The sequence below is a fragment of the Puma concolor genome, chromosome B4 (genome assembly GCF_028749965.1).
Source record: "Puma concolor isolate L17-30 chromosome B4, mPumCon1.1.hap2, whole genome shotgun sequence".
Classification (NCBI taxonomy): Eukaryota; Metazoa; Chordata; class Mammalia; order Carnivora; family Felidae; genus Puma; species Puma concolor.
In genome coordinates this window covers 10,622,394-10,646,621 of record NC_141673.1, presented here as the reverse complement: position 1 = coordinate 10,646,621, position 24,228 = coordinate 10,622,394, and the positions used below count along the sequence as shown (strand labels likewise).

The following is a 24,228-nucleotide window of genomic DNA, read 5'->3' as shown; positions in this document are numbered from 1 at the left end:
ACACCGTCTGCTTTGCCACAGCTGCGGGGAAAGGAAACATTTCCTCCCGATCTGGCTGAGATTTCTTTCTCCAGCCGTTCCAGCCTCCGAGTTTTCAAGGATCGGGGCTGGAATGCCATTAGTTAAGGTCAAGAGAACAAAAAGTTGGTCTGGAAGGCTCAAACTTACAGCGTATAATTCAATGAATTACAGCGTATTTACTAAGCCTGAGTTGCACAGCCACGCACAACCTAATTTTAGAACCTTTCCATCACCCTAGGAGCGGGTAATATTTTGCATTCCAGAATTCCTCTTTGTTTTCCTTTAGGCAATATTGTCTCTTAGGTTGGACTCTACTTGAGAAACCTTATCTCTTACTCTTCAAATTTCCTTTTCCAGTAAGTTTTATCCATTTAGTACCCAGGTGACCACCTTTGTGGTCCCCGGCATTAGCGTAATTCTTTCTTTGGCCTTTTTGAAAAACACATTAAGAAATTTTTTAGAGCAGTTTAAAAAAAAAATTTTTTTTAAGTTTATTTATTTTTGAGGGAGAGAGAGAATCCCAAGCAGGCTCTGCACTGTCAGCATGGAGCCCGATGTGGGGCTCGATCTCATAAACCCTGAGATCCTGACCTGAGCTGAAACCAAGAGTCAGACACTTCACCGACTGAGCCACCCAGGCGCCCCTAGGAGCGGTTTTAAGTTCACGATATTGAGTGGAAAGTACGGAGGTCTCCCATTCAGCCCCTGTCCCTCCCCGCCCCCCCCATACACAGCCTCCCGGACTATCCACATCCCCCACCAGCATGAAATATTTGTTGGAAACCATGAAGCTACACTGATACATCATTATCACCCAAAGTCCAGAGTTTACATTAGGGCTCACTTTCGATGGTGTATATTCTATGGATTTGGACAAATGTATAACGGCGTGTATCCGCCATTGTGATATACAGAGTAGTTTAACTGCCCTAAAAACCCCCTTTGTCTTTGGTCTTCTTATGATGACTGTTTTTGGTCCAGTATCATTTTGCATACCTTTGATTTTATCTGATAACTCAGCAGGGACACTAAAGTCTTTAAACCAAAGTTAAATTTTCTTCTTCTTCTCCTTCTCCTCCTCCTCCTCCTCCTCCTCCTCCTCCTCCTCCTCCTCCTCCTTCTTCCAGGGATAACTTTGAGACAGACCAAGTGTTTAGAATAGAAGTCTGGAAGGTGTTTGTACTTTTGTTGACATTCAATTATTTTTACACGGATACTTCTATTCATTTTATTCTGCTCTCTTTGAAGTTGTTTACCTTTTTAAGGCTTTATTGCAGTATCATTGGTATATAAAAAATTGCATATGTTTATTGTATACCTTTTGGGGAAGCAGACTGTTTGCTTTTTAATCAACGTTTTATAACTCTACTGCGAAATTAATTTTTTCCTCTCGTATGGCGCTTTTTCCAAATGGGAAAACATTTGTCCCCTGAAGACGAGCCTTTAAAACCTATTTCAGTATCTGTAAGGGACAGACCAAAATTTATGAGTGGCTAGCTATAGAGCCATACTTTTATTTTCTCCCCTATGTTCGACATGTATTTATTGAGCATCTATTCTGTCCAAGCATTGTCTACCTGAGCCCGGACGATTTCTCTTAAAGGGCTATCACATTCTGCTTATTATACACATCTTCCACATCGTCTGGCACTGGTTAAAAAAAAAAAAAGCTATCACATTAAAACATGAGGAGTTTGGGCTTGATATCTTGATATCTTCACACACACCCCCCCTCCTCAGATGCCTTTGGAATCCCTTATCTTAGCATCATGTAAGCATTTTGTACTCTCTTGAATTCAAAAGAGTCTTCGTGGAATTTGCTAGACTTGATGCCTCTTGTCCTTTACTACTCTCTGGAAATAGAATGGAGCCCATCCAAGCTTCCAAAGGAAACGTGTTTCCTTTGCCTCTCCCTTGGGGTAGCCACATCAACACTGATGGCCCAAGGGGACACTGTTGCTTCAGCATCGCAAAGGCTGGGTCTCTGTTGGCTTCTCGGACTCTTCTGGAGTCCTTTCCTCCCATGTCTCAAATCCACATGGGGGGAAACTTCTCAGAAGGGCTCATTGTTGAGCACGCTGGAGTTTATTCAGCGCATCCACTCGAGAAAGCGCACATTGGCCGGTCCACCTGTCCACCCTGCCCTGAGGTTTTTTTTCACCGTTATGCCCCCCAACCCAGTCACATTTGGGGCTTTTGCTTCACGGAGCCTCCAGTGCCTGGTTCTGTGGAACACTCACTCTGCGACCTCAGATCTCACAGAGCAAGGGACTCCCGTCGCCTCAAATAGATTAAAAATGGAAGCAAACCAGGCACCCCTCAAACTCTGAAACACTTGCACCAGGGAAGAGAACTTTGGTTTTCTGTGAGTCAGTCTCCTTTTTTCTTTTTTAAAAAATTTTTTTAACGTTTTATTTATTTTTGAGACAGGGAGAGACAGAGCACGAACAGGGGAGGGTCAGAGAGAGGGAGACACAGAATCTGAGCTGTCAGCACAGAGCCCGATGCAGGGCTTGAACTCATGGACCGCGAGATCATGACCCGAGCCGAAGTCGGCCGCTTAACCGACTGAGCCACCCAGGCGCCCCGAGTCAGTCTCCTTCTAAGAGCTGCTAAAATCTCAACGGACTTTATGGGTCTGGTTCTAATGACATTGGAAAAGCTGTAAGACCACCCCAAAAATGCCAAATTCATATATATGTATTTTTTTCTACTCTCCAAAGTGTCCGTGGAGTTTCCGCGCAGTTCCCAAGCCAGAGGCAGGCCGAAGGTAGGCCTGGCTGCGCAGAGGTCCCCCCTCCTTCCCTTTTGGCTGGCTCGGGGGAGGCCTGGCACCGAGTGGTCTCTTTCAGGCTTCCCTCACGTCAGCCGTTAGAGACCCAGCTCCCTTGGTCAATTTAGATGAAGTCAGACCTGTTGAAATAAAGTTCCACCGGAGTAGTTGGGTCTTTGGTTTTGATGACCTTACCTGCGGGAGGGGAGAGGTGTGCCCGGATTCTGTTTGGTTCCTACCTCTCAGGTCACGTTAAATATTAACAGCCACGGCTACCAATTATTAAGCAAGACGGTGGACTGAAACCAGGGACTTTTTTTTTTTTTTTTAATTTTTTTTTCAACGTTTATTTATTTTTGGGACAGAGAGAGACCGAGCATGAACGGGGGAGGGGCAGAGAGAGAGGGAGACACAGAATCGGAAACAGGCTCCAGGCTCTGAGCCATCAGCCCAGAGCCTGACGCGGGGCTTGAACTCCCGGACCGCGAGATCGTGACCTGGCTGAAGTCGGACGCTTAACCGACTGCGCCACCCAGGCGCCCCTGAAACCAGGGACTTTTTACAGCTTAGAGGTTATCTTCATTGGACTGGGCAACCGTGCCTGAAGTCCAGGTGCCTTAGAAGTGCCACTTGCGTGGACAGTTTGTGTTGGTCTTCTCTGGAATTGTAGAGGATGTTTCTTCCTTCCGACCTTGCTAAGAGCTCCTTTACTGACAGCTCAGATGGCCTGGAGTGGTCAAGGCTAGGTGCCGGAACCCTCTTGGTTATGGAGGGGGGGAAGAAAAGACGGGTCTGGGAAATCCAAAACCCACCATGTAGACAGGCAAAGGGCAGAAAGGATGGGAAGTGGGGGCACATTACACTCTGTATCTCCCGCCCCCACCTCACCGGTTGTGTGAGACAAAGTGGGGTGGTCAAGTGCTTGGCACCTGGAACATAGAAAGTGCTCAGTAAATGTTTGCTGTTCCGATCATGTGCGCACAGTGCCTGGTACACAGTAGGTGCTCGATAAACCTTAATTCCCACAAAGGCCCGTCTAACCTTTATCTAGGGGTGAGTGGTGGACTGCTGGTGGGGTGGGAGTCAGAAACAGGAGGTCCTGAGTGAGACGGGAGGCAGTCAAGACCAAGGCGAAGCCCCCCACCTGTGTTTACCCCTTTTTCTCACTTCACCCCATGAGGTGGGTAGATTAGAGCGATGTCGACCCTCCTCATTTTTCAGAAGGGGAAACTGAGAACCTGAGAGGATCATCCCTTACTTAAGGCCCTTCAACCAGCTCGTGGAGGGTCCCTGGATCTCCCACATCTCCTGCCGCCGTTGGGGGCGGGAGTAGAGGAGCCGGGATGCGGGGACAGTCCCAAGGGCCCTCAGAGGGGCGGCTGCATTTGCTCATAGGAAGTCCGAGGCGCCGGGGGCCTTCCAGGCCCGGGACGAGGGGCGGTCGCAGCGGCCCAGCCAAGGTCAGAGCCAGCTTCTCCGAAGACAGTCCAGCCCTGCCCTCAGCAGGGAGGTGAGCACTGCCAGTCTGCCCCGGGCCCCTGCACCCCCCTCCAAGGTGGCAGGCAGGCGGTTCGAGAAGGGAGGTCCTTTGTGAAACGATCAGAGTCCCAATCGCGGGTGTCCAGCTTCCCCCGACCAAAGAGCCAGCAGCTCTTAGCAAAATTGAGAAGGACCCCAAATTACTGTCTTAAAGAGGGCCCTTCCGTGCTGGCCCCTTCCTTCATTAGACACCTGCTATCTTGAAAAGTTTTCAGGGAAAGCCGCAGACGCATCAGTCCAGCTCTAAGGGCTATCTCTTCCTCGCTGGGGATTTGGATTTTTAAAGAAACTCTTAGAGAGCAGGGCCTGACCCAGTGGCGTGGGGTGTTGGTGGTGGGAGTTCCGGCACCTGCTAGCCCAGGGTGGAATCAATATCTCGGGGAGGGGGGCACAGGGGAGCCCGGAAAGTAAGCAGCATTTTGAAGATCTCTTTCTGAAAGTGAGGAGACTGGGTGAAAGGGAAGAGCTCACACCCCCAGGGAGGAAAGACCCTAGGTGCTTTGCGGCCCGCTTTCATCCAGCCTGCTGTGAGGACACAGCCTGCCTCTCCCCAGTTTCCTGTACTGGAGAGAGACCACCCCGTCAGGGTTCTGGAGCGCCACGCACCCCCTCACTTATCCTCAGGTAACCAAGCCCCTTGCGAAGCAGGCAGAACCGGCCCGGCGGAGCCAAGCGGAGTCCCCTCATCCCAGGAGCCCCGAGAGGCGGCCTGAAGGGGACTGGAGGCTCCAGGGGTCCTCGCTGCCCCTGAGGACATCAGCCCGGACCCCTGAGAGGGAGCGGCGGCCAGAAAGATCTCTGGAAAGTGGCCGGGCAGGCCCAAGACAGCCTCCGGGGGGCCGGCAGAGTCAGGAGGAGTCTCCAGGTGCCCAGGGCCCTCACAGATACCTGGAGAGAGGCTGGGGCAGCCTGCCAGAGCTGTGTCCTCACCAGCCCACGAGCCCCCCGGAGAGCTCCAGGGTAGGCCCCGAGATCCCCACCACCACGGGCCGGGGTGCTGAGGGAACATGCCCACATCGGCATAGCCCTGAGAGGCGACCCGAGCTTGACTGGAGGGACCTCGTGGGCCTCCTCGGGGCACTCCGAGAGGGGGCCTGGGCCTGCATGGAGGCGTCGACGCTCGCCTCCCGTCTTCCCAGGCTAGACTGGGAAGGCCTCCTGGAGCTCCTGCAGGCCCGGCTGCCCCGCCAGGACCCAGCTGGACACGGGGGTACGCTGGCCACTGCTTCGGGGCCAGAGGTGGGTTCCCCAGCCACGAACGGTACCCTGGAGCGAGAGCGACAGGGCCAGCCTGACGGCTGGGTGGAGGCCACCCTAGTCAACGGACAGAAAGCTGGACCGTGGCCCCAGAGCTCTGCCCAGCCACCCAGCCCTGACTACGTCTCCACCCAGTGGCCAAAGACCAAAGTGACACGTGGACCGGAGACCTCGACTATGGCTAGTCTGGAGGAGATGGGCCAGCCAGGGAGCAGGAGCCCTGCAGAGGGTCCCAGCTTGCCACAGTGGGAGGTAAGTCAGTGTCACGTCCAAGGGGCAGCCTGAAAGTCAGCCTCACCCGGACAAGTGCACACCTTCCGAGGCTCAGCCCTAATCCCTCCTCCCGACCAAAACTTTTCCAACCGCCCCCGCAGTGATACTGACCAACATTTACTAGATGCTAAGCCCCGGTCTGAATGTTTTGTGGGTGTTTTCCTCATTCAATTTCCATAGCAACCTGATGCGAAAGGCACTGTTTATTTACAGATAAGGAAACTGATACTCAGAGAGGTTAAGCCACTTAAGATCACACAGCTAGTAAGGGCTGGGGCAGGGGTGGACCGCTTCAAGCAAGGTGCTCTGACCAGGCATTCTCCCTTCCTGGCTGCACAGTCCTTGGCTTGTGTTGCCTCTGATGGCTCTTACCTAACCCTGGCTGGGACGGCAACCAGTGTGGTCAAGTCCCCCTGACTTCCCTGCTGTATTCTTTTTTTTTTTTAATCTTTATTTATTTTTGAGAGAGAGAGAGAGAGAGAGAGACAAAGCACGAGTGGGGGAGAGGCAGAGAGAGAGAGGGAGACACAGAATCCAAAGCTGGCTCCAGGCTCTGAGCTGTCAGCACGCAGCCCGATGTGGAGCTCGAACTCATGAGTGGTGAGATCATGACCTGAGCTGAAGTCGGACACTCAACTGACTGAGCCACCCAGGCGTCCCTCCCTTCTGTATTCTAAGTTCCTCAAACGTAGGACAGTTTCACTTACCCCTTTCTGGCCCCTACAGCTCCTCTCGGGCACAGAGAAGAGGTTGTACAAATGCTCATTGGGTTGAGTTGAGTGCTAAGACAGGCTACTTAAACGAGGGCCTACTATGTGCAGGTCTGGGGGCCTGGCACATAGTAGGAGCTCACCAAGTCCCTTGCCTGCCTCCTTGGCTCAGGGGCAGGGTCACAGGGTCGGTGGTACTCTGGTGCTGCCCGGAGCGTCTACCTGAAGATGGTGGGTGGGGAGAGGGTCCTGGAGGCCGAGGCCGGGCAACCTGGCCTCAGCTCACTGGGAATGCAGCATGTGGTTTGAGCACCCGGCCTCTCTTGCCCTGGTCTTACCCTGTAAAATGGGACCAACTTCTTCCCTCATAGGTACCCACTGGCGTGATATGGAGGCTCCTGCTCGTTCATCCAAGCCCCCTCACTTCCTTGATGTGCAGCCCAATGCTGCCTCCCTCCTGGATGACAGGGGAGGGTTTCCAGTGTGCCGGGCCCTGGGCTTGGTGTTTTACGTGCTTTGCCATCTGTATGCCTCAGCCCGATCCGAGGCTCAGCCTTAGTCCGCCATTTGCCGGAAGTCACACATGTATACGTTGTGAGAAATCAGATCAAACCTTTAACTCCAGAGCCCGTGCTTTTAACGGCCATGTTGGTGAAGCCTCTGAGCCCATGGCCATACTGGGGAGTCCCCTTCCCTGTATTTCCCTGAGGCTTTTATCAATCTATTCTCTAGTCAACTCAATGCACAGACCCGAGATTTGCAGACATGAACCAGCTTGGTCCTACCCTCCTGGTCAAAGGGGGGCTGGGGGGCTTGGAGCCCCCCCCCCAAGAAGCTGCTGTCACTGGGGCTCCAGTTGGCCACCCTCTATGAAAATCCTTGGCATGGCTTCCTCCTGGCCTTCCTTCTGGCCCAGATTTGCTCTCTACTGAGCCGGCTGCAGAGCTCTCCAGGGGCATCTCCCCGCCTTTGCACATGCTGTTCCCATTGCCTACGATCCTCTTCCCTTCCCTCTCTTCACTCACCAGACACTTGTTCGTCGTTCAGGTCTTAGATCAGGTGCCCTGTTCTGAGGTCCCCTCCCCGAACAGCCACCCCACCTCGGGGTTGGTAATGTTTCTCTTCTGGGCTTGGTGGTCTTGCTGCCCTCCATCTGGTCACACTCAGCTGTCATTCCTCCTTAAGAAAGATGAGCTGCGTGAGGGCAGGGGCTGTGCCTACTTTATCTCTGCACTTCTAGCCCCTGGCCAGACACACGGGAGGAGCTCAGCCCCCATGGATGAGTGATCGGTGCCTGCAAGACGCAAATGGAGGATGGGTGGGTTAGCGGGGCGGCGGGGGGGGGGGTGGGAATGATGGATGAATGATGGACGGCGGATGTGTAAATGGGTGATGGACAGATACACAGATATGATAAATGGTAAAAAGATGCTGGATGGAAAGTTAGATGGGTGAGGGTGGAGCGGATAACAGGTGTCGGATAGATAATGTTTGCTTGGCTGATAGATGGGGCGACGGATGGGTTGATGGATGAACATGAGCGGAACATGAACGGATAGTTGGGTGGTGTGTGGAGAGGTAAACGTGGAATACAGATGATGGGTGGCGAATGGATGTTGTGTGGGTTGAGAAAGGATACTTGGCTGCAGGATGGATGGGTAGACCATGGATACATAGAGGCTGGATGTATGAGTGGGATAATGGATGCTGGGTGGGTTAGTGAGTGGAGAACGTAAGGCAGACGTTGGGCCGTTGGATGGACAATACATGGGTCTATTGATGTTGGATGCTAGGTAGATGTTGGATGGATGGGTAAGAAGGTGGATATGTGAACGGAACCTGGCGAATAACCTGGGCTAAGCTTTGTTCCTTCTTACCTCCAGTTCCAATCAGAGGAGCCTGAGGAATCAGAACCAAGCAAAGGCCGAGACTCACTGACCGACCAGAAGCAGGCAGATTCGGTAGTTGGGTCATGGGTGTGGGCGCACAGGGAGGTGAAGGGGAGGGGAAATCAGGTTGGAGGCGGGCTGAGGTCCTCTGATACGCTCTAGGGTCGTCCAGACCGGGGTTGGCTCTGCCATGGGGGTCATCTGTGTGCATGGTAGGGCCTTGAGAGAGGGGCTCCGGGGGGGCTGGGCCGCAGAGCCACCTTTTGGCTTGGGGACCGGGGCAGGTAAATGATCCGGGGGTCAGAAGCCTGGGGCTCTGCTTTTGACTTGCTAGGACGCCCTGAAAAGTCGCTCCCGTTTTTCTGGGTAAATGGCAGTTTGAGCCTGATGGTCTCTGAAGGTAAGGTCTTTCTGGTTCCGGAGGGCTGGGCAGGCCGGGAGAAAGCGTAGGGATTCCAGGAGCTGGAGCCAGAGAACCGCTGAAGAGGGCCGAGGAGGTGCGGCAGTCAGCTGAGCCTGGACGGTCTCCAGGATCCCCGGGGCGGGAGGGATGTGTGCAGGGGGTGGGACCCAGCGAGGCTGCTGGAAGGCCGGGCAGCAGCTGGAGCACAGCGCTGTGCCCCCCCCCCTCCCCTCCCCACAACCTGCCAAACAGACTGTTCTCATCACCCTCAGCCTCCAGAGAGGTGAGGTCAGAGCTGACAGCCTGGGGCAGGAGGCAGGGAGGAGACGGGCCGCTTGGGGCTATGCTTTCCTCATCCTGCTCTGGTTCCGCTGTTTCCGGGTGCTGCCTCCAGAAAAGAGAGTGAGAGGGGGGCATCTGCCTGGCAGCCTGGAACCCCCATTCTGGCCCTGCCGCTAATCAGAGCTGGGGCGATTCTGCCCAGGCCCTCATTGCAGAGGAGGAAACGAGGGGCAGGACCGCCACCCCAGGTCACACCAGCCAGGCAGCGGCTGACCTCAAATTAGAACCTGGGGCTCAGGACCCCCATCCCGCAGTCCCGGTGCTGCCTGGATGTGGCTTCCTGGCTCTGTCCTGACCCACCGCGTGGCCTCCTGAGGCAGCGGCAGGACTCTAATTGCTTGGTGGCCAGTCTCCCCGTCGGTGAAAGGGGAGGAGACAGAGGACTGGTCACTAAAGGCGCTTCCAACTCTCACAGGGGCTCTGGCAACTTTGCTTCTTCCTCTTTCTGGGTCATTTCTTCATACTTCCTGGGGCCAGAGCTTCGTGAACGAACCGGAAATAGCAATATAGGGGTCCCCCTCTAGTCTCCACGAAACGGGCCCATCCCACCAACGTGGAAACCTCTCAGTGCATCCCCAGGCGGCCTGGATTGGTCAGAGCTGGTAACTGCCTCGTTCGTTTGCTCGCTCGTTCGTTCATCGATTCATTCATTCATTTATTCACGTACACTTAGTGAGCGCTTTCTGCTGGCCTGGGTGTGGGCCAGGAGTAAATTGGAGCGCGTGGAGCTCCTGGTCTAGTGGCCGGGGCCCTGCTGGGGGAATGCGGTGGCAAGGTGGGGAGCGGACTCCTTCCCCCCAAGCCCTTACACCCCACCGACAGATAAGCTCTGGACCCCAAAGAGTGGGGACCCCTGGGCTCTGGCCTACCTCTCTGCCAGTAAGCTGCTATGGGACTTTGGGTAAATGCTGCTGCTTTCTTGGGGCCTGTTTCCCCAACAAGGATGACTGCAAAGGGGGTGCATTTGGGGACCTTGCCGGGAGTGGCTGCAGAAGTCTGTCATTCCTTCCTTTCATAAAATGGGGAGAGTAGGCGGACGCGGGATAGAGATCAGGGGCACTTGTGTGACCTCTTGGTGCCACACGGGTTGACGCCGTGGGGATGGGCCCAGAGGTCTTCTACCTTGAGAAACTGGAAATATGTAGTTATACGTCAGTCTCTCGATGATTTAACATTGGAACCTAATGCAAAACGATCTGAAAACCCTACGCAGGCTGAACACACATCTGGGGCGCGTCCTCCCCGCCTTCCTACTGGCCACCTGTGGTTTGGCTTTAGGGGGTGAAGTGCACGCCCCCAAAGGTGCTGAGCCCCAAGAGCCCTATCAGCCAAACACCCCGTAGTGTGAATGAGTTAGCAAGTTCCTTTCTTGGCAACTCTGTGAGATAAGAAAGATGAGAGCCCTGGGCCTTCCAGGTAGGCATGGCAGAATAGGCAGGGGAGACTGTAGTCAGAGACCCCCCCCCATCCCACCAAAGGGACCTGGGGGCCAACACTGGACCCTGTTTGACAGGCAGACAAGAGGCCAGCGGAGGGCAAGGCTGGGAGCCCACTCAAGGGCCGACTGGTGACCTCATGGCGGATGCCCGGGGACGTTCCCACGCTGTTCAATCCGTTCCTGCTGTCTCTGGGGGTCCTCAGGTGGCAAAGGGTAGGCTGGCTCCAGCGGGGTGGGAGGGATGAGGGTGGGAGAGAGGGGGACGGGAGGAAGGAGGTTGGCGTTAGTCAAAGGAGGGAAAGTGGGGGCTGAGAGGAGGGAATTGGGGCTCCCACACGAGAAAGGAGAATCCCACCTCCAGGACGGGGCTGGGGCTGTTTTCCGTTTTCAGGGTGAGGGGGGGTTGAATAATCTATACAGCTGAAAGCGGCCAAGCAGCAACTGAGCCAAGGGGAGTCAGGTTGGGGGGAGGGAGGGAGGGATGGCCTGAGGGGGGGCTCTGGGATTGCAAAGTGTGTCTCAGACCTGGGTCTCAGCCAGTTTCACAAACATCTGGCATTACGTAACCTACCCCCTGCCCAGAGAGGGCTGTAAACACTCAGGCCTCTGGTTCAGGGTTTCCTCAGGGGCAGGGAGGGCAGGCAGCTGTGACTTGCTTCCTCCTGCCCCCTTCGCAGCAGAGAGAAGGGGCCTGGTCTCTCCAGGGGCCACTGGCAGGCGCGTGGGGTCTCTTCTCTTGTCGACAGGATGACTCCTGTACCCTCTCGTTGGCTCTGGGTCCAGCCCGAGGCTGGGCACGTTAGAGACAGTATACCCACTTTGCAGATGAAGGGACCGAGGCTCAGGGAGGTGAGCTGGAGTTGCACGGCTCGGGTTGAGGGGAGTCGGCCTCCTGCTGATTTTCCTCATTCTTAGATGAGAGACTGGCTGCAGCTAACCCACCCCACGCCTCAGTTGCCACATCTGTTTAATGGGGCAGGATCTATAGCGATGCTCAGGGCTGCAGAGAGGGCTCAGGGAGATCAGGAGGCACAGAGGTGTGACGGTTGGGGGCGTCCACACACTAACTTTTCCCAGCCGCTTCCTAACTTCCGCTCTGCTGCTCTTTGGGGGTTAGGGCCCTCGGGTGATGGGACAAACACGGTTATCTGGGCAGAGTGGTACCTTCGAGCCATGGGCGGGAATTACCTTGTCACACTAACTAAAGGTCACCAACATGCAGCCGGTCTGGCAGGAGGGAGCAGGTAAGTCCCTGGTGGAGAGAAGGGGAGAGAAACGGGGAAAGGCACCTGGGACAATGGTGCTGGTGATGATAACCAGCATGTATTTGGCACCTAGTTTGTGCTCAGCTCGGTGTTCGGTGCATGGCCTGCCTGATTGCGTTTAATCCTCACCCCTGGGCATACGAAGTATGGTCCGTGTTGTCCGTCTTACAGAAGGAAATGAAGGGCACTGAGGAAAAACACGACTTGTTCTAGGTCACACAAGGGGCAGAGCTGAGATGTGAACCCTCCCATCTCTGGGCATCCTGATCTCCAAGCCCTCCTTGCAGCCCTGAGAATCCCCACAGATTTTTTTTCCCCGTTAGACAGATGCGGTAACTGAGGCTGAGTGGGTGTGCAGCCGTTTTCTCATCTGGGAATGAGGCAAATCAAGAGCTATGGGACGGAACTGCCAGCGGAGTCTCCCAGACGGTTACTTAGAGCAGCTTCAAACATCTCTTGGGTCGGAGGGTGACATCGCTCTCCAAGGTCAAAGGCCAGGAAACCTGGGCTTGAGTTCTGTCTCTAAGTTGTACGGCTTTGGGACGTTGTGGCCCTCTCTGAGCCTCATGCTGCTATCCTCAGTAGAGTCAAGTTTAACAACGGTTGGATGGATGGATAACCCCCAAGTTTGGTGGCTCTGTTTAATAACTCACTCCTGGGTCCCTGAGTCAGTCCCATCTCTGTCCCACTAGGACAAGATGTGGCAAGGGAGTCGTTTCTCCATTTGTGCATTCGCTCATTTGACCTATGTTTACTGAGGACCTACTGTGGACTCCGAGATCTAGGCAAAAACACTCTGTGCCCACAAGAAGCTCAGTTTGGTGAGGACACTGACATGTAACTGGTTAGAACACAGTGTGGTCATCATTTTAGTGGCGGAATGTCCAGATGCAGGGAGCAGCGGACAAGGAGTTTCTACCTCTGGGCTGGGGACACCCTGGCTTCCTTTGGATTGAGACCTGGAGGGTGAGAAGGAATTTTCCGGGCAAACGAACATTTGGAGAGAGGGGAAGGAGGGGCGGGGGGGGGGGGGGGGCGGAGTGTATGTGTGTGTCAGGGCACAGAGGACGGGAAGAGAAGCTGTTCCAGACCCTGCAGAGAACAACATGTGCCGTCCCATCTGAGGTACAAAGGACCTGGTTTATTCTGGGAATTCCCAGCAGTCCAGTGTTATGTATCCCTAGCATGTAAAACGTGTGTGGGCAATGATGGAAGACAGCAGGCAGGGGTCAGATTCTGATGGCCGCTGACCGCCTGCAACAAGAATGCAGAGCTGATCTATTAGCACTGTTGAACTTTGAGCAGGGGAGTGAACTGATCGCTGGGTTGAGGGCACTGAAAGAGGAGTCCCAGAGGCCAGGAAACCAGCAAGGAGGCTGGTCGGGAGCCACTGGACCAGGGCACGGGTGGTGGTAGGGGAGGTCTTCTGTTTATTCACTCCCTCTCCCAAGGACCAAATGCCTAAGTGAGGTAGAGGGGAGAGCGGGAAAACTCAGCGCGTGGAGACAGGAAGGCCGGTGTCTAGAGGAAGATAGGCTTATCCTTGGCCTCATGTCTCAGGGTGGAGGAGAGACACCCGGGGGGAAATGCTAGGACAGAACTTCAGGCCCTGGCCCTCCATTTCTTTACCTGGGAAATGGGGAGAGCAATTATAGCTATGAAAGCAATAATGTCTGAGCCCCAAATTGAGACGGCAGAAAATTGGAATGGCAGTTACTCCAAGCTCCCCTGCCTCCCCACCTAAAAACAGCTGACTAAGGATAAAGGGGACGTTCTAGGGGGGGTGACTTAAATTAACAATTAATCCTTACCGGAACATCAGGCGATAGTAGCATTCTCCCCTTTTACAGAGGGTGAAGTTGAGGCCCAGAGAGGGTAGTAAGTAATACTTTGCTTCAGGTAACTGCAGGGTTTGAATCACCATGCCACACAAGCAACCACTGCATTTTCAACAAATTCCACGAAGGTCCCTCCTCTGCTAGGAAGCTCAGATGAGCTCCTGCGGGCGAAAAGGCCTCTTACAAACTGCCAAGTGCTGGGAATGTGAGAAAAGTGTGTACGCCCACATCCAAGAACCCAAAATGGGGTTCTCAAGCCGAGAAAGACCCGCTTGTAAGGAGGGGCCATTTGGAGAAGGTCCTACCATTCCAGAACTCGCTTTGTGCTTAGATTACGCGCTAGGAATCCCGTCTCTTCTTACTGTGTGACCTTGGCCAAGTCGGCTCACTTCTCTGAGCCTCTGTTTTCTCATTAGTAAAAGGGGGACAAGGACACCTCCCTGTCAGGTCTGTGGTGAGGACGAAATTAGATTACATAGGTCATGAGCGGGGCTCGGCGAGTGGGACCTGCTGAGTTTTAGTACTGGCTGCATTGCCCACGTCTCCGTCAAACCGAGGCGCCGAGCCCTTGGTGAGTGGACCCATCGCTTGGTCCGGCGGCTCGCGGGAGCCACCGCTGGGCGACTGGGTGCCACACCCGGCTGTCCCCGCCCAGCACTCCCGCGCCAGGGCCCGACCGAGTCACCTGCACGCAGGGTCCTTCCTTCCTCCCAGCGCGCCCGGGGCGGGAGCCCGGCCCTCGACTCCCTCCGCCCCCATCCGCCGGCCGCGACCGCCCTCGCGCGTCCGTCCCGTCGCGGCAGGCCCCGCCCCCGTCCCGTCCCGCGCTGCCATTGGTCCGCCCGCGGCCCCCGCGGCTGTTTGTCCCGGCTGCCTCGCCGCCCATTGGCCCTCCCGGGTCCTCCCAGGAAGTTTGAAAAAAAAAAAAAAAAAGTTTTATGGGCGGATGGAAGGGGCCGGGGCAGCGCCGGGGAAGGGAAGGGCCGGAGGAGCGGCGGCGGGCAGCCGAGAGGGGCGGCGGCGGCGGCGGGATTCCCGCGCCGCTGGGCCCGGCCCGAGAGCCCTCTCCACTTCCCTGCCTCCTGCTCCCGCCGCCCCGGGGCGCCGCCATGACGGTGAGTGCCCCCCCCCCCCCCCCGGGCCAGCCCTTCTGCGCCCCAGGCCGGGAGGAGAGTGACGGCCCGAGCCCCAGCCGAGCCGCTCCCCTCCTGGGCACCCCCTTCACTTCCCGAAGGCGAGAGGAGGTCTCGGCCGGAAGACAGGGCGACCCCAGCGGCCCCAGCTGGCTGTTCTGCCTCGACTTCCCCCAGCCTCCTCCTCACCTTTCCGGACTAGGAGCCCCGGCGACCCCGAGGAAACGGGAACTCCCTATCTTGGGCAGTCCCCTCTCCGCCTACTTTTGTGGGACCAGTCACGGACCATTTCTGATGGCCCTTTTCCACCACCCCTCCAGCCCCCTCGGTGAAGACCTGACCTGATTCTCCCAAGCTGCCAGGCCCGTAGGCACTCCCAGGGCTCCGGGCAGTGGGAGGAGCGGAGAAGGGCCTGGCCTGGGTCTGGGGTCTCGCCCAGGGCTGGAGAGGGGCGCTCCCCGGCTCGAATGGGTCGCGCTGATCCAGGCCTGGGAGGACTGCCTACCCGCATGGGCGCCCGAGGTTGAGTGGGTGAGAAGGGGCCGCCCCGTCCCACCCCGTCCGGGAGCCCGTCCTGGGATTTCCGAAGTGGCACGACGCCGTGTTCTCCTCGGCTTGCCACTTCGCAGCAGCACTGGGGCCTTGGCTCGGAGCAAGCCCACGAGTGGGGTGGGGGACACGATGGCAGAGATTTGTCTTTCTCTTGGGGATAGGCACTACTCCGGTTACATCAATACCTATGCCTTAATGATCATACTGAGCCTCGCAACTGAGTGGGCCTTTATTCCCATTTTACAGTTAGATAAACCGAGGCTTGTTGCGGGGGGGGGGGGGGGCGGTGGTGAGTTGCCCGAGTTTACCCTGAACGTAAAGGAACGAGGAGCCTCTTTTCAGGTCAGTCTGGCCCCTTGACCGTGATGTTCTGGAAGAGGAGGGGCGGGGCTGCTTTTGGTTTCTGGCTAGAGCCTTAGGGAGGCTCTGACAGCCTTGGAGGGTGGGGTGATGGAGTGGAGCACGGTGCGTTTGCGCATGCGCACATCCCCTTTCCTCAAGCTAGTGGAGACCCTAAGAAGTGGGCTGGGCTGCTGGGGGTGGGCCCTCAGGGCCCCTGCCCCTAAGAGTGTGATGACCTGGCCGCTGCTTGGACTTCCTCGGCCTCCGCACATCCTGCCACCTCCCTGCTGGCTCTTCCTGTCGTCAGCAGCCTCCCTTTGGTCAGAGAGCCAGAGGGATGTGGGGGGAGGAGCTGAGTCAGTGTCCTGGCCGCCCACCCCCAGGCCCCAAGCCCTTGGCCCGGGGAGGGTGGTTGCATTGCCTACTGGGTGCCTGCCAGATCCTGAATTGGGTGCTTTCATGCTACCAGAGTTGATCCTCTAAGGATGATTGTAACTCCCCATCTAACAGATGAGAGCACTGAGGTATAGACAGGGGAAGTGACATGCCCCAAGTGACATAGCTCAGCCTGGGCTGAGCCAGCATTTGTATCTAGGTCTGCCCCAGTTTTCTCGCTGGGGCCAGATAAGAAATGTACACAGCTGCCTCTCTTGAGAAAGCCCATGTTGAACGTGTGGGGGCACTTGATGGAGGGACAGCATATCCCTGTGGTGCGAAGGGGCTTTCCAAAGGAAGATGCCCAGCTGCGATTGTAGGGCTTTATCAGGTGGAAATGGACGGAGGGAGGGAACAGTGTAGACAAAGGCTGGTGGTCACGTTTGGGGAGTGGTGACAACATAGAAAGGGGACCTGGGAAGGAAAGCCTCCAAGGCCAGGAGAAGCGGTTTAGGCTTTGGTCAGGGACACTGGGGAGCCAAGAAAGGTTTTGGAGCAGAGAGGCGGCTCATGATCACCACTGACGGTGCTTTCTGGGTTCATCATGGCTGCCTTCATGCCTGAGCCTGCCCCAGCCTGGTGTCCCTCCTGGGCCTCTTCACACCCTTTCCCTCTCTCCTGACCTCTAGCCCTGAGCTCAGAGAGCTGCAGGAAGCAAATGGTACAGTGGCCGCGAATGGGTAAATGCCTAAAGGCCTGGAGTCAAGATCTCTTCCACCTCTTTTTGCCTTAGCCCTGTGTAGCCCTGCCCTTGGAGCCTCATTCCCTAAGCCACCGCCTGGCATCAGATTATATACCCGTCCCTTGTTTATTGTCTGTCTCCTGAGTTCCACCAGGGCAGGGGCCACATCTCCCAATCGCAGCTGATTTCCTGGCCTAAAACAGTGCCTGATGTGTTTTGTTTTTTTTTTTTAATTTTTTTTTTTTTTTAACAAACATTCCCTTAGCCTCTTGGTCCTGGAGGGCAAACAGCGCATGTCCCTAATGGAGTTGCTTCCACTCTAGCCTGTGAGGGATAAGTAACTGGCTTCACGATAATCACAAATGCAACAGAGGCTGTGGGAGGGCAGCTGCCATGGGTGTGTGTTGTGTGCAGGGAAAGGGGCCTCAGAGGTGGCAATTAAGTTGGGTCTTAAGGCGCGGGTAGGGGTTTGCCTGGTCAACGGAGGAGGAGGAAGCCTGGTACGTAAGCGGAGGACTCGGGCTGGTGCGGAGGGGCCTGGAGTCCCGCTGTGCCGGGGATCGGAGAGCATACGTGGTGATATAAAAACAGGGTTCCCTACACGAAGGGGAGGCCGGGCTGGGAGGGTGAGCTGCGGCCTCTGTGCCATCAGGCAGCTGGACCTTGGTTTGAAACCACCTGGAGCCATCCCTGGAGGTTCGGAGCCGACTCGGGACCCTAGGCCTTTTTGAGAGGCTCCGTGCTTAGAGGAGGCCGCGTCAGTGGTCCAGGCGGGTGGGAGGCAATGCTGAGCTGTGGCCGCGGCTGTGGCCATGGCCAAAGGAAGGAGAGGGCAGGCCGTGAGAGCTGGCCGGTACTCCTGAAGGGACAAAGGGAAAGTGAGCTGCCTTGGGTGGAGGGAGGGTGGCTGGGCCTGAGTGGAGGTGTGGCATGAGAGATTTAGACTAGCAGACCTCTTGACCCTAGACAGAGGTTCCCAGGTGACTGCAGGACCTGTCCCCCCCCCCCCCCCCGCCCCGCCCCGCTCCCGCCAGCAGGTTTAAAATCTCACATTGGCATCCTCCTCCCTCCAAGGTCACTGTGCCCATCTCGTACCTGACATGCTCGTAGTGTGTTTGTACCAGCTTCCAGAGGGTCACCGAGCTCCTCCACACGTAGCTCATTCAGCCCTCTCACAAAGCTTTGGGGACGGCAGGACCCCCACCCCCCGCACCCCTACCCCCAGCATCATTTGCTACATTAGGCAGCCAGGGCTCAGGGAGGGGAAGGTCACAGGGACCCCTCCTCCTCCCCCCTGCTTCCCAGGCACCCCTTGGGGTCCCAGCCTGTCATTCTAGCTGGGGAGCCCTTGCTCAGCTCTGGAAGCCTATGGCTGATCCCTCAGCCCTGGCCCAGTCTGAATGGCCCGGTGGTCTGCTCGTCCTTCCCAGGGGCTTTCCCCTGGACAGCAAGGCCAGCTCTGTGGGCCATCCCAGATAGCCTGACTTCTCAGAGGCAGGGGGTGAGGGTGGAGACTGCCCCCAAAGCACAGGAATTTCGATCAGGAAGGTAAAGGGGGGGGGTGGGGGAGTGATATTTATTCAGCAGGTTTTTGCCGAGGCCTAGTCACCGTGGGCCAGACCTTGGGGGTCACCGGAGGTCCCGGTCTGAAGGGAGGTTACCCAGGTGACTCGGTGGCCCCGAGTGTAGCTGCCAATCTTCAGTCTTCGCTTGGGACCACCCCGGGCAGCCTCTGGCACTCGTGGGGAACAGGGTGAGGAAGAATCGAGAGAGAGACAGGGCAAACACAGCCCCAGGGTTTCCCAGCTCTGAGCTGAGCCTGGGACCCCTCCCTCAGACAGGTATGCAGGGAGGGGCTGCCCTGCAGGGGTGGGGCTGCTGGCCTGCTGAGATCCAGGGGCCCTGGCTGCACAGCCTGGGCTGTGGCTGGCTGTGGATGTCCAGGCCCCTGGGCCAAGCCCCTCTTAGGCCACTTCCTCCACCTGAGGAAGAGGAGAATGGGGAGGAAGGCGGGTCAGGGGAGGTGGCCAGGTCAGGTGTCTCCGGTGTCCAGCTGCTGTCTCTGCTGCCCACCCCACGGAGCCGAGCCGCAAGCTCCTTCCCAGGCAACCAGACACCTTGGCCTGGTGAGGCTGTGATGACGGTACTGATAGGTGGGCTCAGGGCCATAGCGACAGGTGGCCACCTCCTCCCTGCCCGCAGCTTGGCCCGCCCTGCTCTCCCCCCTGCCAGCGGGCAGAAGCTGACACTGCTGACGGACCAGGCCTTAGACACGAGAGAGAAGTCTGCCGGTGGGCAGGGAGGGTCAGGTGGCTGGCGCCCACCAGATGGGCGTGGCCAGAGAAACCACCCGGGAGAGCATCTGTTTCATCTAGGTGGGGGTGGGAGGGGGTACCTAGCTCACAGGCCTCTGGAACATGCAGCGGCTGGGAGCCCCCCGACCCCGGGGCCGCGCCCCCCTGGGCAGCACCCGGCAGGTAGGGCTTGCCTCCACCGAAGTGGTATCTTCCTGGCCCTTCCAGAGATCTCTGACCCCACCCTGGGCCTGGCTCCATCTTTCAGAGTCTCCAGGGGACAAGGAAAGGGCAGGGCGGGGCTGGTTGGACCACAGGAGGGTCAGTGGGTTGGGGATCAGCGGGGGGGGGGGGGGGGGGGGGAGCTTTAAGGCATTTTCCTGATGGGCCTCCTGGCCTTGTCGGTGAGAGCAACTGGACAGTTTGCTCAGTCCTGCTGGTTCAGGCTGTTCTCAGAGCCCTCTGGGGTCTCTCTCCCGCTCTTTGGTGAGGAAGTAGGCTGGCAGGAGGGGAGCCTGGCCACCTGTGGTAGATGTGCCAGTCACCCTGCCTGCCGTCTTGGCTCTCAGAGGTTGTCGGGGACAGGGGCCAAGGCTATCTCAGTGGTTGGGGAGCCTGCCCGGATTTGGGGGTTACCTGGGCCCTCAGCCCCCTCTCCTGGCTTTCCAGGACCCCAGTCTCACAGGACTCAGGGGGCAGGATGGGTACAACACTCCTTCCCCAGCCCCAGTTGGTTCTCCACTAGGCCTAACTTATGTGCCTCCTTATCTCTCCATAGCCCGATCTGCTCAACTTCAAGAAGGGATGGATGTCGATCTTGGACGAGCCTGGGGAGGTAGGAGGGCTGCAGTCAGAGGGGAGGGCTTGGCCTGTGCAGCTTCAGTGCCCCAGGGGGTCTCTGGGGGCAGCCCAGGAGTCTGGGCTGCTTCCGCAGCTTGTCTAGGCCTCTAGAGAGCCTGGCCTCTGAGCGGAGGGGTGCAGGTGGGCTCAGAGTGGGCACCCTGAGGGCGGGCATTTCTCGTGCAGTCAGGGCGGGCCTTGGGCTGAGGGGGTGGGAAGCAGAGGCTGCTGTCATCTTGGCCCCCTGGGACAGTCTGCAGGCATACAGGGTGGCAGGGGTAGAGGCCTCCTAGCCCCTCACGCCCTATGCCCCATCCCCTCCTCTCACCGAGAGCCCCTGGGCCCTCTCCCCTCTTGATGACCCTGACTGGGTCTGAGGGGTCCACAGAGATCATCTGGCCTGAGACATTACAGATTCCCCAAGACTCAGCCATGCGGGAGCCTCTCCCTCCCCATTAGAAGTGGGTCTCAGAGCACAGGCTCGGAAGTCTCACCCACCTGGGGCTCCCCTGGTTACATCCTCTGCGAAGGACTTAAGCGGAGTCTGTGAAGATGTTAAGTCCACATCTATGAAATGGGCATATGGATAATGAGGATTCTTTCCAGGGTAGACAGCAGGGTCAGAGAGGTCGGGCCGTGTAGGGTCTCTGCTATAGCTCGGCTAATGACCCTTCCCTGTCTCTAACGTGTCCATCACCAGGAGGGACAGCGGCCTGTCGCTGGCTCTGCCCTTTCAGCTGCCAGCCTGATGGAGTCTGGGAGCTGGAGCTGGCTTCCTGCCCGCTCAGCCTGGGAGGGGACGTCTCCCCACCCCTGTCCTGCATGCGCCCGTGGCTCGGGTCGGCACGCAGCCCGCATGCCGGGGAGGGCCCGGAGCCAAAGGGAATCTCATTGTGTTTCCTCCCCACATGTTTTATTCCCTCCAGCCCACAGCCTTCCGTTCCTGCTGCCTGCTCGCCAGTCCTCTGGTGGCTACGCTCCAGGCTCACACAAGGCCTGGCACCCTGCCAGTGACCCTTCCCAGCCTCCCCACCCAGGGTCTCTGGAGGGCAGAGATTACAGGCCCCACCCAGAGCTGGCCACTACTCATCTTCTTTCACAGGGTTTTGGAATGTCCGAGCTGGAAGGGCCCTGGGAGTTCAGCCAGCCCAGCCCCTTGGTGCACGGATAGGGGACAGGCCCACAAAGCTTACTTCTCCTCTGGGCCTAGTCACCGCTTCGGTAGACCCAGGCCTAGAACTTGGGCTGCCTAAGGCCATAGAACTCCATCTAGCTCCTCAACTGTCATAGACTAGGGAGGGATAGACACTTCCGACCTTCTTATCAGCCCTCCTTTACAAGTGCCAAGAGTGGAGCTCAGAGAGGCCGAGATACTTGACCAAAGACACACAGCTAGGGATAAAATCATTGTAATCTAGGTCTCTTGGAGGCTCAACCCCTATTTCTTCGGGGAGGCCATGTAGAAAGAAGTTGAAAGTGTCATCCCAGCACACCCCTGAAAACTTGCCATTTCTTGAGGAAAGAAGGCTAAATATTTGAAATAACAACGTGGATGGAGTTTGGTGATGTGGGGGAGCCCCCGGAGGGCTGAGGACTGGGTGATATGTGCTGACCCTGGTGGTGGGCGGACCTTGACTGGCATTCCAGTGAATGGCCAGAAGCCCAGAGGCGGGCTGAGCTTGGCACATTTAACATCAGGCTGTTGTGGTGCCCCTACCCTTCGCTGTGCGTCCTGCCAGCCCAGCGCCCGCCGGAGCAGAGAGCGGCACTGCAGAAAGGGGCCCAAATCATAAATGCGCAGATAACGCACTCACAAGCCGAACACGCGTGTAACCAGGAACCCGATCAAGAAACAGAACAGGACCAGTGCTCACACACCTACCTCCCCGCCCCTACCCCAGGCCACCTTCCAGTCTTACTCTGGGAGACTTGTCCTTGGTTACTGAGGGGGTCCAGAGGGCCATGGGGAAAACGACTCGCAAAGCTCTGCTCCCTGACTTGCTAGGTGAATGGCCTTACACAGGTCACAGCCCCTTCCTGGTCTGCCCTGGGGCGGGGGGGCGGGGGGGGGGGGCGTGCACTTGTAGGAGCCTTGGTGATCTTGATGGAGAGGGTCCGGAGGGCTATGTTGCTGTCAGCAAGTCAGAGAAGGGCTCCCAGGAGGACAGGGAAGGTGTGGTCACTGAGAAAAAGCCATCCCCTTTCACAGACGCTGCGCCTGGAAGGGCCAGGCTGCAAAATCTGGATTTTCTGACTTTTCTCTGTCCCCCTCCCCCGCTGGCCCCCCAACAGGGCGGCTGAGGGGGCCGGGGCCCCCACGGTTGACCTGGCCAGACCCAGGACAGCTGTAGAGTGGTGCACGCACACACCCTTTCATTCCACCCTCCCTGCCGCCCCATCCCCTCGTTCACCGCCACGTCTCCTTCACAGTGGAAGAAGCATTGGTTTGTGCTGACAGATTCAAGCCTTAAGTACTACAGGGACTCCACCGCAGAGGAGGTGAGACAAAGTGGGGAGGCTCCCTGCCGCCATCAGGTGCTGGGGGGGGCGTGTCCCTGGGAGGGGCTTGGGGGGCCTAGGTGGGGAAAGTGGAAATCGTGGACCGTCGTGGCCTTCCCGCGGCAGGCAGATGAGCTGGATGGCGAGATCGACCTGCGCTCCTGCACGGATGTCACCGAGTACGCGGTGCAGCGCAACTATGGCTTCCAGATCCACGTGAGACTCGGGGCGGGGGGGGGCCTGATCGGGGGTGATGGGCTTCCCTCGTTCACCTATAGCCCCTGTCCTCAGAGCTAGTCAGAAGCTCTGCCGCTGGCACTTTGCGTGTCTGGGGAGACCCCGGCTATCACTGGGGCTGAACGTTGGGGAGACCTTGGAGCCAGCTGGCGGAGGGGAGCTCATCCCCAGGCGCAGGACCTCAGATGCCCTCCTGGGGGGGACGGGCCACCCTCCCTGGGGGTGCACGGTGGCGAGGGAGCGGTGGGGCTGGCCGTGTGGCAACCTGCCCGTGGGGTGGACTTGCAGACCAAGGATGCTGTCTACACCTTGTCGGCCATGACCTCGGGTATCCGGCGAAACTGGATCGAGGCTCTGAGGAAGACCGTGCGGCCAACCTCTGCCCCGGATGTCACCAAGTATGTGCCGAGCTGGAGCGGGACCTTGAGGGAGGCGCTTCCTCCTGCATCCCTGAGTGGGGTTCTGGCACACGCCAGAGGGCCCCGCGGCTGTGCCTCCCGGGCCTCAGTTTCTCCATCAACAAAATGGAGAGAGGGCAGTGAGCGTTCTTGGCACCCCCCTGAAGATACTTTGAGGATTTGAGGTTTGACTGCCATGCCTTTGTATTCTGCGACATCCTGAAAGGTGGGAAGGGGCTTTGACTCTTTGGAGAAGATGCCAGTGAGTCAAAGACGCCCCCCTCACCCCCCTCCGCTACATCTAAGCCTGTTAGGCAGAGGGTGTCTGGATGGGGAGCTCACCCTCTGGAGGTGACTAGAGGGTAGGAGGGCTGAGTAAGCTGGTGGCAGAACCCGCATACAGTGTGAACCCTAGCCGCCTGTGCGGGGGGCGGGGAATTGCAGCTGTGGGACAGCAGGAACAGGGTATGGTATTGGGAGGCCCCCGGCACGAGCCCCCCAACCTGGCCATACCTTGGCTATTCGGCATCCGGCCAGTGACTTACTTGTCTGAGTTTCACATTCCGTATCTGTCACGCTGAGTGTGGCCCCTCCTTCACGTGAGGGATGTGCCCAGGAGCCCTCTGTAGACTCTGCAGGTCTGTGCAGCCTGACCGTTACTTAGTCTGTAGTCTCAGCTGCTGTAACAAAGAAGCCCCAAACACAGTGGCATAAATAAGGGAGAGATTTCTTTCTCTCTCCAGAACAATCCAGAGGTGTGCCCTCCAGGCCTGGTGGGGCAGCTCCGTGGCCCACGACTCCCACCTTTGGCTCTGTCCTCACGGAGTCCCAGCCAGGGGCCAGGCCAGGGCACGTTTGGTCCTGGAAAGGGTACTGCCTCTCACACCACTGGGCAGAATGTAGTCACGTGGCCCCACAGCTGCACGGGACGCCGGGAGGTGTAGTTTTTGCCTGGGCAAGTAACGGAAGAAGGGGCCGACTGCCACTGTTCGTGCTCTGTGCACCCAGAGGTCACTGTTCACCCCCTCAACTGTGACCGTGGGCATCTTCCCCTTTCCACTGTGAGCC

The 24,228-nt window shown here is 57.5% G+C and overlaps 1 protein-coding gene and 1 long non-coding RNA gene across 3 annotated transcripts in view; one reads left to right on the top strand and one right to left on the bottom strand.

Annotated features, from left to right (window-relative positions):
* TRIOBP (TRIO and F-actin binding protein) overlaps nt 1-24,228 on the top strand; it is a 53,056-nt gene that overhangs the window by 16,446 nt on the left and 12,382 nt on the right. The window contains exons 7-14 of one of the 2 annotated variants that reach the window (XM_086712317.1): nt 4,190-4,304; nt 4,958-5,842; nt 8,457-8,534; nt 10,721-10,858; nt 19,965-20,021; nt 22,457-22,525; nt 22,652-22,741; nt 23,051-23,160. In XM_086712317.1, coding sequence (XP_086568443.1) covers nt 4,190-4,304; nt 4,958-5,842; nt 8,457-8,534; nt 10,721-10,858; nt 19,965-20,021; nt 22,457-22,525; nt 22,652-22,741; nt 23,051-23,160 — 1,542 coding nt within the window. Of the gene's footprint in view, nt 1-4,189; nt 4,305-4,957; nt 5,843-8,456; nt 8,535-10,720; nt 10,859-14,671; nt 14,864-19,964; nt 20,022-22,456; nt 22,526-22,651; nt 22,742-23,050; nt 23,161-24,228 lie in introns of those variants that run through there. The other variant, XM_086712316.1, reaches the window with a different exon arrangement.
* LOC147578899 (uncharacterized) lies at nt 13,033-14,714 on the bottom strand. The gene is made up of 2 exons (XR_015253312.1): nt 14,434-14,714; nt 13,033-13,371 (listed from the first exon to the last, which is right to left on the bottom strand). It is a non-coding gene; the product is annotated as an uncharacterized LOC147578899 (long non-coding RNA).